Source organism: Aythya fuligula, chromosome 25, assembly GCF_009819795.1.
Source record: "Aythya fuligula isolate bAytFul2 chromosome 25, bAytFul2.pri, whole genome shotgun sequence".
NCBI classification, from domain to species: domain Eukaryota; kingdom Metazoa; phylum Chordata; class Aves; order Anseriformes; family Anatidae; genus Aythya; species Aythya fuligula.
The window spans coordinates 5214649-5228728 of record NC_045583.1 but is presented as its reverse complement, the minus strand read 5'-3'; the positions used below and the strand labels follow the sequence as shown (position 1 = coordinate 5228728).

The window sequence follows — 14080 nt, the reverse complement described above, 5'->3', positions numbered from 1 at the left end:
TTGTCAAACTTCCCCTGTCCCTTGGAGGTCAGTTCCTCCACCTAGAGCTCGGCAGCTTTTTCAGCTCTAGTGCTTCAGGTAAAATGCTACGTCTGAGCATTGGGTAGTCGAGGTTTGCTTCCTGACAAATTTGGGCATTCCAATTTGGAAATGCAGTTATTATGGTACTAGTGGAGGCTGCATCTCAAATTCATGTGTGTGCATTAGATACCAGAGGAAAACTCCCTTTAAAACGACTCCAGTGAGCGTTTTCCCTTCTTTCCTTCTGAAATCTTATCTTTTCTGAGATCCCTTCTCAGCAACAGCGATGTTGGTGAGCCAAAAATGTGAAGGCTCCAGGGGGAGCCTGTGGGTGGTGACTTTTGAGTATCACCTTCCTTTCTTCCTTTGTCTCTTCCTAGAAATGTGCTGCCCTTGGACCGTGCACGGAGGGGGGAATGCTCCCTCGCACTGCAGACATCAGAAACCAGAGCTCCTGGCCATTCATCCCTGCAGATGCTCTCGTTTTCATGGTTGATTTTTTTTTTAACTTTTTTTTCAGCTAAGCTTTGTTTGGATCTGGCCCTCCATCCTCTGTCATCAGTGCCAGCAAGCAGAGCCCATGCTGTAGGAGCTCTGCTCCATTGCATGTAATCAGCTGGAAATGCTCCCGTAATGGGAGCAGATTGCAGAGCGAGTGCCTGTAATGGTTTTAAGAATAAAGGGCAGCGTTTGCACTCAAACCAGAGCTGGCTCTTCTTCCCCTGCAGCTATTTGTTTTGCCTCCTGCTCCGAGGAGCTCTTTGATGTAGGGAACGTGCACAAGTGACCCATCCTGCCTGTCTGCCGCTGCATAATGCAGGAGGTGACAGCCCGCCTCACCCCCCACCATACATAAAGCTTAAAGAAATGCATTTGCACTGCCAGGAGCCATCTGTAAGGGTAGGGCCTCTCTCTTCCTAGCGGGGGATTTCAGCTCGGGTGGATGTTTTCCTATTAGTGAAACCAACCTTATTCTGTGTCCTTACAGCAGGAGCCTGGGGTCTCAGAGGTTCAAGGCGGTGGCCTCGGTTCTTGTGCCATCGGGCTGGGTTTTGCAGCCTGCGATGACCTCCTGCTGCTGAGCTTGCCTTGCACAGCTCCTGGACTGATCCTTTGTGTTGCTGTCGCTTGGAGAACTTGCACAGATCTCCTGCTGTCTGCTCAGCCCATCTCCACATCACAGGAGCGAGGGGTTCTGTGTTTGGAAAGCAAAGGAGCAGCCTGGCTGTTGGAGGCTCCAGTGCTGCGTGGTGTGGCTGCCCTGGTGGAAATGCTGCCTTTTTTTGTTTGTACCTCACGCTCTCAGGGCTGTCTGGGGTTGGGCAGTGCAGGCTGGACCTGCTGGCGATCTGTTGTGTAGCTATTGCTTCACGCTGAAAATGAGCTGGCAAAATGAAAGCACGCGAGGGGTGGCAGCTGGGGGTCTCACCCCGTGCCCCTGCAGGGGGCCAGGCACATCTCTGGCTGCTGCCATGTGTCAGCCAGCAAGATGGGCTGAATCGCAGCTTTGCCCCTGGTTCCCTTGCCAGCAGCTCTGCCTTCTCTGCTGGGTATGGCGAGAGCAAGCGTCTGCTTTTGGAGCCTGGAGCTGGGCTATGGTGGTGTGCGCGGCTTTGTCCACTGGGTCTCCTGCGTTTGTCTGGCCCTTCTGTCATGTGAAGGTCCTGCTGTTCCCTGTCCGAGCTGTCATCACGTAGTTGAGTTTGGGATTGGTTGCCTTTGAGGAAAATTTACCTTTTTAACCTTTATGGGCTCCAGTGTGCCTGGTAGGTTGTAGGGAAGGATCTGGGTTTGTTGCCTTAATGTTTAGCACTTTAACTCTTCTATCGCACACATGCAGAGTTGATATTACCAAATAATTGGCGAGTGCTGAAGAGTAAGCCCTGAAGCTTTCAAGATAGAATGGCTTCGGTCTTCTTGTTGCAGTCCTGATGCTGAGAACAGGGGAGGTGTGCGGGGAGGTGCAGACCTGTCCTGGGGCTCGGACTGCACGTGGTGGCATCAGTGCCCCTGGGTGCTGCTTTTCCAGGCGTGCCTACCTCCAGCTGCCTTGCAGTGTGCATCCCTTCCATGCGTGTTGCATTTAGCATGATGGGGTTAAGTCTCTCAATCTTTCTGTCCTGTATATTCCATATCACAGTTGAGCACTCTTAGTAACGTGCCAAGTGCTCTACTGGAGGGAAGGGTGGAGGTAAACGGGAGCCTTAAATGAGGGGGTAGCTGTGACTGTGCGCTGGTCTTCCACCATGCAGTTGGTTCCTTGTGTTATCTCCGTGTCTGTTCCTTGAACATGACGGAAGGTACCCTGACAGTCCTGGAATTCCCACCGGTGGCAGCGTGTGCCTTCCTCCTGGGGCACTGAAAGGAGTCTCTGTGGATGGAGTGCTTTGCACTGGGCTGGACGTGTCCCCAGGCTGGAAGTACGCAGGATTTCAGTGTGAAGGTGGGCATCGAGGAGTTGCAGGTTTGCTGACTTTGTGCCAAAATGGCCCTGAAGGAGAACCAGAGGAATAAATGCTTTTACGCCTGTCATCCAGGTTCTTGAGTTTAGTAGGGAGCTGAAGTGTGGGGGGGGTGTGGAGCTTTTGGGGAGGCACAGATACCAGTTAAACAGCAGCAGAACCACTTTTGCCTTGTGCCATGATCAAAGCAGTCTCTGGAGAGCAAGGGGAGTGGACCCCAGTGTGGAGGTGGCAGAATCCTCTAACGGCCTCGGTGCAGGTGGGTGCTGCTGGGCGCCTTTGGGTGCTGGCTCCTCGAGGACTTGGTCAGCGGTCACCCGAAGCCGTGCCATTCCCAGTGCACACACGTGGAGCTGGTTTGCTTCCTCTGCTTTGTCCGTCGAAGGCACGTTCCCACCATCGCCCTGGCTGAAGGCACGGATCCTTCTCTTGGGAAACCTCAGCTTTACATCCCACTGCTGGAAACTGGGCGGCCTGACAACTTTGCTGCAAAGGAATTTGTTTTTCTCACATGCCAAACCTACTTTTGGCCAAAACTTTGAAAGGAAGGAAATCCAGATGCGTGTAGGAGATTGAAAAGTTACTCTCACAAGAACTGCCCCCCAGTTTTTCTTTGTTACAGCATTGCAGGGCTCTGGTTTCTGCCCTTAACCACTCTTTCCTACCTGAGAAGTAGCTGGGATGAGAGACTTACTTTCCTGCTCTTGTTTTTTAAAATATCCACGAATTTTACTGCTTGATGTGATGCTGGATGCTCTTAGTCTCATACTTTCACTTAGCTGCCCCTCTTGGGTGCTAGGCAAAGCGTGGGTGGCTATTTCCATTAGAAGTTGCAGATCATTAGTTAAGATTAGCTGCTGTTTTCAAGCACCTCTTCTGTGGAAACAACAGCCCCTGATGAAGGTGCTCTCCGCCAAGGAGAGCGGCTCGTGGTGTCCAACACAGCCATCTGCGAGTTAAAGGCTTTGTGAATGCAGCTGCTGAAAGCACTTGGTGGCTTCCAGAAAGCCTGCTCGATACACAAATGCAGCTGCAAAATAAATAAATTCTCCCCGTAAATGTGACCATGTGTCAGGAAGCTGCTTTTAGGTGGGGACAATACCTGTACAGGGAGATCCATCCTCACCCGTTGGCTCTTATTTCCAACACAATTGTCCTTCCTCGATAGATCGGCTGCCTGACTCGGCTCTGGCTGCTGTCAGCCCACGTTTCTGTAAGGAAAGAAGATGTGCTCTGACCGTGTGGGAGATGGAGACAGTAAGATGTGCTTTGCTGCTGTGTGAACTGCTGAAATGGTGGTGTTACCTCTGCTTCGTCGTGCTTTGCATGGGCTGGCACACTGTTAATCCCAGAGCTGCAGGACTGGGGCTGGCACTCCGTTCATCCCGGAGCTGCAGGACTGAGACTTGTGCTGACCACCAGGAATGAGTCATCCCCATGTTAACAGCATCTTTTCTGCAGAGAAGCTGGCGTCGTTTTCTCAGTCTTGGAAGGAGCCCGGAGTTAGCACGCTTTGTGGCTTTAGGAATGATGCTTAGCAGTCTTCGGCGTGTAGCTCAGCAGTCTCTAAGTGGCTGCACATTTATTGCATGTGCCTCTGAGCTGTGGCTTTAACCTCTGCGCCGTGTCTCGAGGATCCAGGTTTCCTGGAATGGTGTGTGCAAATCCCGGCAGGATCAATTTGTCTGCTCGGCTGCTTTTGTTCTTCTCACGTTTGAAAACCGGCTGCTTTGCGCAGATGTTCATGATCCCAATGTTCTTTCCTTATAGGTGTTGCTCTCCTGCTCCCGTGCGTTAATTGCAGAGTAAATTTCTGCTTTGCAGCCCAGAACTAACTGCGTTTTCGTGGTGATTTTCACGTATCATGAGTGCTTTCTGGAAGGGAGAAGGATTAAAAAGCAGCGGGTATGCAGGTGCTGACACCGTAGCAGCTGAACAGTCCTGTACTCTGCAGCACGTTAATTCTCATGATTGGGTTGGCGATCTCCTGCTTCCTCTAATTTGAGACTTTTAGGCCCAACAGCAAGGACTCAGTGACTTCCAGCAGGCAGGAAGCGAGGCAAATAACCCTGTGGGCGTTTAAGAAAGCGTGCTGAGAATTGCACCTTTTGAGCTGTCTGTACACAGCCTCGCTGCTCTGAGGGCTGGCAGCCCCGTAAATCCAGACCTGCTCTTTACCCGTGAGCATTTGAGCTCTGTAATCTTTTTCTGATTCACTTCACCATCAAGACCTTTTTCAGAATAACTTACTGCTTGCAGTGAGGGGGATTTCTCTGTGCTTCTCCTGGCAGTTTTGGGAGCATTCTCTGCTCTGTCTTCCCCGTTTTTTCCAGTGGGAAAAGCTGGTGGCCTTCAGCTCCCTGAGGCCTTGCAGACCGAGCTCTGCAGTGTGTCCTTGCCGTTGGTTCTTCTTGCCTGTGGTTTCCCCAAGTCCCGAGGCACTTGAGAAGCACGTGTGGCACTGGCTCAGATCACTCAGCTTCTTCCCTGTCATTCAAGTACACGAAGTTGCATTTGAACCTTGTTTTCTGTGAAAAGCAAATTTTTGTTCTGAATCATTGCAAAAAGGACTAACAAAAAACCCACAACAAAACCCCACAAAATGACACAAGCCTTATCTCTTCCCTCTGGATCCCTTGGCCCGTAACAGAGCTCTTCTGCATTGTGTAGAAGGTAATTACTGCACTTGGTTGTGAAATGCTTGGCAATGTCGTCATGTTTGAAGTGATAAATGTGGATTACCGCATGTGTTGTTTTTTTCTGAGAGAATGATGGAGGCAGTGATGTTAGTGGGAGAATTTTTGTGCATAGCAAATGCTTCCTGGGCAGGACTGGAATGCAAAGTAGGACTTCTGCGCGCATTTACAGTGCTGGGATTCTCTGTAAGGCATCGTGCAATCATCCTCTGCGTTACGTGGCCACCCACACTTTCTATAGCAGGTCTGATTTTTTATGTAATGGATAAGACAACACAGCTGTAAAATGGTGATGCCAGGCTCTTCAGTATTGTGCTGTTAGTGCTAACTGCTGCAGAAAGCACAATTCCTGATGAGCCTGAAGTACCAGGCGAAATTAAGCTCCCCTTGATCTGGGTGCTTGATGTTGGCCCGAGCAGAAAAGCTGAGGCAGATGAGGGGAGTGAGTTCCTTGGCTCACTGGGTCGGGAGACTCGAGTTTGGGAAGAGTCAGCAGAACAGAAAAAAAAAACGGGGGCCGTGAATGGTGCAAGAGGGTGGCAGTGCAGGCAAGAAGATAGGAGGAGAGCAGCCAAGGAGCGCTGGGTGGAAGCAATCATCCCAACTTTATAGCAAAGAAAAATCTGGACGAAGAAGTTTAATGACCTCTGTAAGGCAGAGATCGCTGCTTTGGCTTCCTTTGCAGCCTCTCCGATAGCTGGAATCTGAGTGGGTTGCTCGCGGAGCTCCTTCCTGGAGCCTGCCAAGAGGGGCTGAGAAAGTATTGCTTGGGATTTAGCCACGTTCCCCCCATCCCAGGAATATTCTGCTTTAATCTCCTCCAGCCTGCATCAGCAGTTTATTTTTGGAAAAGCTATTGTGTTCTCGAGTGGGGAGGCACACGAGGAAGGGGTCGCAGCTCTGTCTGAGCCCCGCTGCACCCTGCCTGTTTCTGTGAAATGGGCGCAGCACTGCTTCTCCGCAGCAAAGCTGAAACCCGTTTTCTAACCTTAAATTCTCGCACGAAGCATTTGAGTTGTTTGTGTTATCAGTCTGCGAGCAGGAAATACCAAAAGAGGATTGTGTTAGTGCTGCAAGAATCTGGGGGTTGTGTGGATATTACGGGCCGGCTCTCCTCATCCTCTGGGCAATGCTCTGGGAGTTCATCGGCCTCCAGCCCTAACTGCCCCGTGGGCAAGCTGTCTCTGAGGCATTGAACTTGGACTCCAAACATCTGGGATCAGTTCTCAGCTGCTTTAAACTTCCTTTGTGACCTTGAGCCGAGATGTTTGTGTGTGCTGGCCCCAAAGCAGTGACAGTGCCGGTGTTGCTCATTGAGTCTTCTGCACCGAGCGTGTAAATACACCGGGGTGGCGATGGCCTTCAGCTGCCTGCACACACAGGGGTCCTGAAGTCTTTGGGTGCTTCTGTAACCCAGCTGAAACTGCAAACCAGCTCTGAAAACTCATTTGACTTGAAAAAGTTGGGTAGTCCTTCAGGGCAGTTGGCCTCTGCTGTAGCCCGTTGCCCCCAGACAATTTGGTGAGTAAAGTTACTACGGCCAGGAAGAAAGAAATGGAAAAGCCAGAGGACAAATATCCTCTTGTTTAAAGGAACTCTTGGGTTGGATCGTGACCTAAAGCAATGTGCTTTATTCAGCATTTTTTTTTTTTACAAACAGGAAGCCTTATTTAAAAAGCTACAGCGCTTGCTGAGTCACGGAGCAAGAAAAACTGAGTGCAGGAATTAGTTCAAACAGAACAGATTTTGCAGGTTTTCAGAGCTGCTCTTGTATCGTTTGTGGTCAGTCTTAATTGCCTTCAGCAGATCAGGAGCGTTGCGTGCTACCCTGGTGCAGCAACAGGGAGGTGAAATCTGGGTGATCTCTGGAGAGATTTGCTTTCATAACAGATGCAGCAAGTATAAAAGCAACCCCCCTGTGATGCAAAGGGCTTTTGGGGAACTGGGGGAGAAAAGAAAGCAAACACCAGTGGTAGTCGGATTGGCTCCAGACCTTCTCTGAACTTTACTGGGACCTGGTATTTACAGTGTTCTCCTTCCCATGCAGGGATCTGGTTTTGTGTTTAATTAGAAACAGCCCCAAATCGCACTGTACATCGATAGGACTTGGCTTTGTGCTCTGCTTCTCTCCACGCTGCTTCCATTTTACAGATGAGAAGGCTGGGAGCTGGAAGGAGACCTTTTCCCAAGGCTCCGTGACGCAGCAGGGAAGAAAACCCTGGCGGCTTTGGAGTCGTCATCCTCGCACTGGCTCGGTGTTAGGATTTCCTGAGTTTTGTTCTGTCTTGTCTGGTTTTGCTGAAGGCAATGTTTCTGCTGCCCCGTTTTTGAATGACTTCCCTTCTGCCTTGTAAAATCAAGGCAACAGGTCTGTCAGGAGATGCCGTGAAGGTGAAATCAGACATGGAATATCCTGAGCTGGAAAGGACCCACGGGGATGGTTGGGTCCAACTCCTGAATGACTCAGTCCCTGACACTGCACGATCTCACAGCATCACACATAAGTGCTCATCTATTTTTCTTGCTTCATTTCTCATCTGAACCAGGAGGAGGTAGGCGCTATTCCTTACGTACTTGTCCAGGAAGAGTTCCCAAAGTGGGGCTGGCTGAGCAGGGCTTCTTGGTGTGCTCTCTGTATCAGAAAGCTCAAAACGCCTGCGGGAGCGACGTCGTTCCCAGGAAGCCTGGAGGCAGCTTGGCTGCAAGAAGTGCAAATCTGTTCTGCTTTGTGCAGGGGATCCTGGAAGGGTTCTTTGTAGACTGCTTCCAGTTGGGGATTTTCTCGCTGTATGTTCTCAAAATGTTGTCTCTGCCGAGCTCGGGGTGTCTTCCTTTAAATAGCAGAGCCCATTTGTTCAAGTTGTGTTCTGGAGACGTGTGCGGCTTTGAAGTGCTGCAGGCTGATTCAGGGATGACAGCAGGGTGGTGAGTGGCTTTCTCTGCCTTTTCTCTGAACTTTCCTGGACGGTTGAGTCCTGGCTGTGACCTTGGCAGGTATTTACAGCTTTTACCCTGGTCTGTGCGCTGCACATTAGGAGTTGGTAACCTCCTGATGCTCACAAAGCCTCCTGGTGCGGGCAGGTTCTTGCTGAGCTATTCCCATTGCCATAAACCTTTGTAACTTTCCCTGTCTGGCCTGAAAAGGTGGGACAAACTCTTAATTCAAAGAGCTAATCCCAGAGTACCCACCTCATCTCCCATAGTGGTGGTGGTAGGGAGCGTTCCTGTTATTTTCCTACTATTTTGTTTTTGGGAGGTCTGCTGTGGTTCCTACAGGTAACGCCCGAGACGTCGTTCAGCTCATCCTGCAGATACACTGCGAGTGCTGCTCTGCAGGAACTGCGGGGTCTTTCAAAATAATCTTCCTGTGCTGATGTTTCTGTTTCTGCAGCCTGTAGTAGGCTTCTTTTCCTGTGTTTAGATCCCAAATAAGAAACTCAGGATCTTATCTTGGCCTGTCACTCTAATGCTATGCGTTGCGTAAATAAAAATGGGCTGGAAGATTTGGTTTCTGTGAAGTCAGGAGAACTTCGTGGTGTTCCTATGGAGCTGGAGAGGAAGAGGAGGGAGGAGACTGATAGACTCCCACTGCCGCCCTGACATCTGCATATAAATAGTTCTCCTCTTAAATCCTTTCCAACTGCACTTTTGGGTGATTTGACCTTTCTTTGATAAAAGCTTTCTGTATTTCCAAGACCGGGTAAGGGTGGGGTGGAAGGGAAGGATACAACAGCTCTGTTAAAAATATCTTACCCAGCAGTAGACTTCTACGGTACCCGGAGCTCAGCGTTGAACCTGCTCCATCGTGGACTCCAAGTTTTCTTTTCCTTTGAGTTGCTGGAGGGTGTTTTGAGGTTTTTGAGTACTCTAAAACATTAACCAGAAAATGCCTGAGGAGATTTTAGGGAAGTGTTTTCCTTGCAAGGAGGCCATGCTCTGGTGGAAGATGGCTTCATGGGTTCCACTTCCCATTCTTGCTGCCCACTGGATGGGTCCCTTTGAGCAAGTGACTTGGTTGATGCTGGTGACACTACTAATCCTGGTTTTCTTTCATAAATATTCCTTTCAGCTGAAGTTTGAATGGTGCTGGCTCTTTGTATGTCTGCTCTGTAGGTTTTGGAGCTCAGCAGCAAAATCCAGCTCTGTTTGGCATGTAAAATGGCCAAACCTTCTGGCCTTGGTCAGGTTAGCAGTGTGTGGGGGTGTGTGCTGTATTTATAACTGCTCCAGACTATACACAAGGCTTCTGGCACTAGCTGTAACCATAAATTGCCACTTTAAATCCAGCAATAAGTTGTTTGGGCCACAGCACAGCATGAGCCTGCTGCCAAAAGTAAACCAGGGGCTGCGAGTGACTCAGGTCCCCTTCGTGCTGAGGACTGTGCAGCTGGATGGGGTAAGGCATTTCCTGCACTCCATCCTCTAGTTCCTGGTGTCTCACATCTCCAGGACACAGTTCAAGCCATCGTCCTGCAGCTGATGCTCGTGGCACTTGGAATGCACTGCGTGCGTGCGGGGACTTGCTGTTTGCTTCTGAAGCTCAGGAATGCCCCTGGATAAACCTCCTGATCCTTCCCAAATTGGATTTTGTGGCTTACTTCCCTGTTCCCCTGGATAAAGTTTCCCCTTAGCTGTGGCTCCTCCAGTGGAGCTCGGGGCTGTCTCAGGACTCCAGAGCCCTTTATAGTTGTCTGCTGGATCAGGCATCGCGCGGCGGAGAGAAACTTTCCATTTACTTTCCATTTCGCAGGGTGCTCGTGAATCCCACCTGAAATGCATTGGAGAGTGAGCGTGCTGCTTAGTTTACTCCTGAATTTCCGCTTGGTCTGCACAGGATCTCCGCTGGTTTGGTGCCTTTCCTGCTGCTTTTATACACTGGCGTAGCGTTTTCTGGCTGGGAGCCCTCTGGTAATGACTTACTTTAGAAAACCCAGTAACTGCTCGGGCTGCCTCTACCGTACAGTGAGCTGTGGTGATTACGTGCTGGGGAGGAAATGAAGTGATCAGGGAAGGCCTGCTTCATGGTGGGGGGAGAGGAAACAGTTAACTTGATTTAAAACCAATTACACTGGGGTTTAGGGCGTGCTGTTAACTTCTACCCTGAGTTTCAAAACAAAATAAAGGAGCAAAGTGTACTCCTTTAGGGAAAGAAGGGTTGTCTAGGCTTATAAATCCTGTATAACTCTTGGAAGTATTAAGTTTGAAACAGTCCAACATACAGGGATGGATGGGTTGTGATGGGGAGGAGGGTGTTGAGGACAGGTTTGTTGGCTTTGAGGAACGTGACCATGATGGGTTGGGTTCGTGTGCCCTTTCTGGACGAGGACGGTCGCACTGGTGAGGGGTGCCTGACCTGGTAGCAGCAGAACCCAGCTCCTTCAGCAGCAAGGTTGAGAGCAGAGCCAGCTTCTTGCACGCGTGTTCCTGCACTGTTTTAAATAGGACACTGTGGAGGGATTAGAGGGCAGATTAATCCTGAAATCCTTGGTGTTCGACTTCTGAACAAGGGAGGGAAGTGTTTGCAAAAGCTCGGAGACCACCTACTTTTTCGTATAGACTGCTAACAGTTGTCAGATGGAAATGAATTTTGGGTGGTATGAGGTCAGTGTGGATCCACGCTGGTGACCAGGAGCAGGCTCTGCATCCCACAGTCATCAACTCACACCTCTAGGGACTTGGCATGGGGGTAAAAAGGCTTTCCCAAATTCATCACAATCCTTTGGAGGGGTGAGAGTTGGGGTGGGTTGATGGCTTACTTCTCTTGTGGTCAACTTTAATAGACACACCTTCTGTTAAAGAAGCTTTTTGGTAAGCACGTGTGGCTGGAAGATGCCTGGAAGCGGGGGAACACGGGAGCTCTGATTTTACAAAGATTTTAACAACTTGTTCTGATAAAGCATCGAGTAGTGGTCGTGCTGTGTGCTCTGTGACGCTAACCCCTCTGCTGGACGCAGCGCTGTGCGGTCTGTTCTCTGCGTTACTGCTCTTAACCATGGCTGTCCAGCAGCCACCAGTTTGCTTCCAGATAACCAGCTCGGCGCGAGGAGTCTGCTGAAAGTTGCCAGCTGTCCGTCTGTTTGGTGTATGCCTAAGTGTTCCCTGTACGTTTTCTGTCTTGCAGCATCTGGAGAGGGCCAAATGTGAACTGCGTTGACAGTACTGGATACACTCCCCTGCACCATGCTGCTTTGAATGGCCATAAGTGAGTCATCTTACAATGCCTTTGGTCACAGGGGTTACGAGGCGCTGTACAAGCTACGGTTTGTGTAATTCACTCACCAATCTAATGCTGTTCCCACTGAAACGTGGCCGTGGTGCACCACTACACCATCTTCAGGACGAGAAGTGAACATCAGTGCAGCAAAGCTATAGAGGCTTTTGCTGCTGCATAGTGTGAACATAAATCTTTATAAAAATTTGGCAGAACGCTGAGGTTTTCAACCACCCTTTTATTTAGAAACAATTTGGATAAGTTATAACGAGATACTAAAGGTGGCTTCTCCAGTAACAGTCCTCTGCAGTCTGTCTGGTGTCCAATGTGTTGCTGTGCCTGCACCACCTAAAATTTGCTTTTGTGTGTTATTACATTTGAAAGTAACTCTGGTCTTCAGTGTGGTAAATCTTGTTTTGTTCACTGCTACCTGAGGTACTGAGAAATTGAATAGAGTTAAAATCTTTGTTCATCTTTATTGTGCTGGTGCAATTTACTTCTCACCAGAGTGGCTTGTGGATGACTTCAGTGCCTGTTCAGCTCCATTAGTATGAAGGTAGCAGAGATCTTCCCTGGACTCAGTAGTCTTTAATTTCTTTCCTTGGGCAGCATTGAATAGGAATGCTTTGAGATCACATTTCAAGAGGATCTCTGAAATACATCTGTTCAGATGAATTTTTTGTACAGTAGTCATACTGGGGAATGTAAGCTGCGAGACGAGGACTGCATATCTTATGGACTCGAGTCTCCTTTTCTTGCAGGGATGTGGTGGAAGTTCTGCTGAGGAACGACGCGCTAACCAACGTAGCAGACTGTAAGGGCTGCTACCCTCTTCACCTGGCAGCCTGGAAAGGAGATGCAGACATAGTGAAGCTCCTCATCCACCAGGGACCGTCGCACACTAAAGTGAATGAGCAGGTTTGCGTATTTTTCTCTAATGCTCCGTTGAACCGTTTCCCTCGAATGGAAAGAGAGCTGACTCCTGACCCTCCCGAACTAGTAGCAGTTGTTATAAAGTTAATTGCTGCTGGGATAAGGAGGGCGCTGCCTAAAGCAATGCCTCCAGGTCTGAGTTAGTGGTTGAATCCTAGTGAGGTATACGTGATGGTTTATACAGAGAGCTGTAAACGTATGTCAAGAGAACCCCTCAGCACCTAGGAAGCATTCTCCTGCTTTCATACTGGGCTTCTAAAACTAACACAGTTTTTCCTTTCAGTTGCTGGATAACTGAGAAGATTTCTAGTGCTGTCAAAGGACACATTGGCTCCCTTCTTTTGGGAACTAATCGAAGCAGCTTTTAGTCTGTGTTTGGCCATGCTCTCTTAGCTACTCTCCTGGCTTGCCTGTAGCACTTGCTCCAGTTAACTAATTTGTAAGTCATAGGATAATTTTAGCTCTACCCCACCCCACATAAATCCCTAGCTTAATCTTAATGATTTTTTTCTCAATCAGGCAAGAAAAACAACTTGTAACTTCCCTGTGGCAGTCAGCAGGTATCTCATAATTCCAGGGGAACTTCTGACACGCTACTGCGGGAAGTCCCAAATAATTCTTTTGCTTAAGACTTTAGATAAGTGAATTGGTTGACTGAATGAGGCCAGCTGAGCAGAGCTTAGTTTATGGTTCTTCCCTGTGTCTAGGGCAGATATCAATAACAGGTTCAAATCAGATGATTAAAGCTACAGGGGCCCTGGGTTGTGCCCACCCTCAGGGAGGGATATCTCCTGTCCCATGAATCAGCTCCTAACCACTCAGGTTTTCATCCAGGTGGAGGCAAGTAAACCAAAATAAGCCTCTGCCTTAGTACCACAAGGCTAAAAACGTGTATCCATTCAGGAGTTAATTCACAAGTAGGTCAGATACTCATGGCTCGAGGTTTGCAGAATCTGTCAAAGTTGAAGTGAACATCTGGGAGCTGCGAGTTTCTGCTGTTTAATCTTGATCTGCTGTGTATACTTTTTCAGAAGCCGAGGAGCAAACTCCCCGTTCACGGAGTCGGGTTTAGGAGTCCCAATTCTGCTTCCAGCCATGCTTTGTGGGGACCAGAGTTTTCATGCCCAGGTGTTCTGTTCTGCAGTGTAAAGCTTGAGGCACCCGAGGCTAAATGGCTGCTTCTGAAGCATCACGAATTGAAAAATATAGTGGTAATGCTAATCACTACCACTCCTCAATTGAGCAGGAATTACTAATAGTGTGTGTTTTACTGTCTTTGTTGATAGCTTTCCAGCTTGGAGCTGTGCTTAGTAATGCATTTGGGCACAGCTGCAGGCATTCAGTCTGTTTAAATGGATTTGAGAAGTGCAGTAAACTGTTTACGATCAATCTGATAAGAATTGACTGAGGGCCGTGAGTATGAACTGCTCTGCTGTCGGAGCAGGACAGGTGTATGGGAAACCTTTGCAAAAGATTAAAAGCTTAGTGTAACCCTTCCAGGTAATGTTTCATTAATGTTTGTTTAGTAGGAACCCTTTTAAGTGATAAAAGTCAGTCGAGTAGCCTGTGCTGCTCGAGTCCGGAGTCTTGTAAATGAAATGCACAGTGGTTCAGGTTACAGGAATCAGCTGCTGGAATGGCTTCTGCTGTTAATAGCTTTGACTGGAACAAGACGCTGTGTTCTGTCACTTCCACCCCTTGGGAGTCACCCATTGCTTTGTTGCTATATCTCACCCATTTCATTATCACATTTTTGT

At 49.0% G+C, this 14080-nt stretch overlaps 1 protein-coding gene across 1 annotated transcript in view; it reads left to right on the top strand.

Moving 5' to 3' along the window:
* Positions 1-14080, top strand: part of ANKS1A (ankyrin repeat and sterile alpha motif domain containing 1A) — a 104513-nt gene that overhangs the window by 15479 nt on the left and 74954 nt on the right. Inside the window, exons 2-3 of the mRNA XM_032203383.1 lie at positions 11301-11381; positions 12152-12308. Of these exons, the coding sequence (XP_032059274.1) occupies positions 11301-11381; positions 12152-12308 (238 nt within the window). The remainder of the gene's footprint in view (positions 1-11300; positions 11382-12151; positions 12309-14080) is intronic.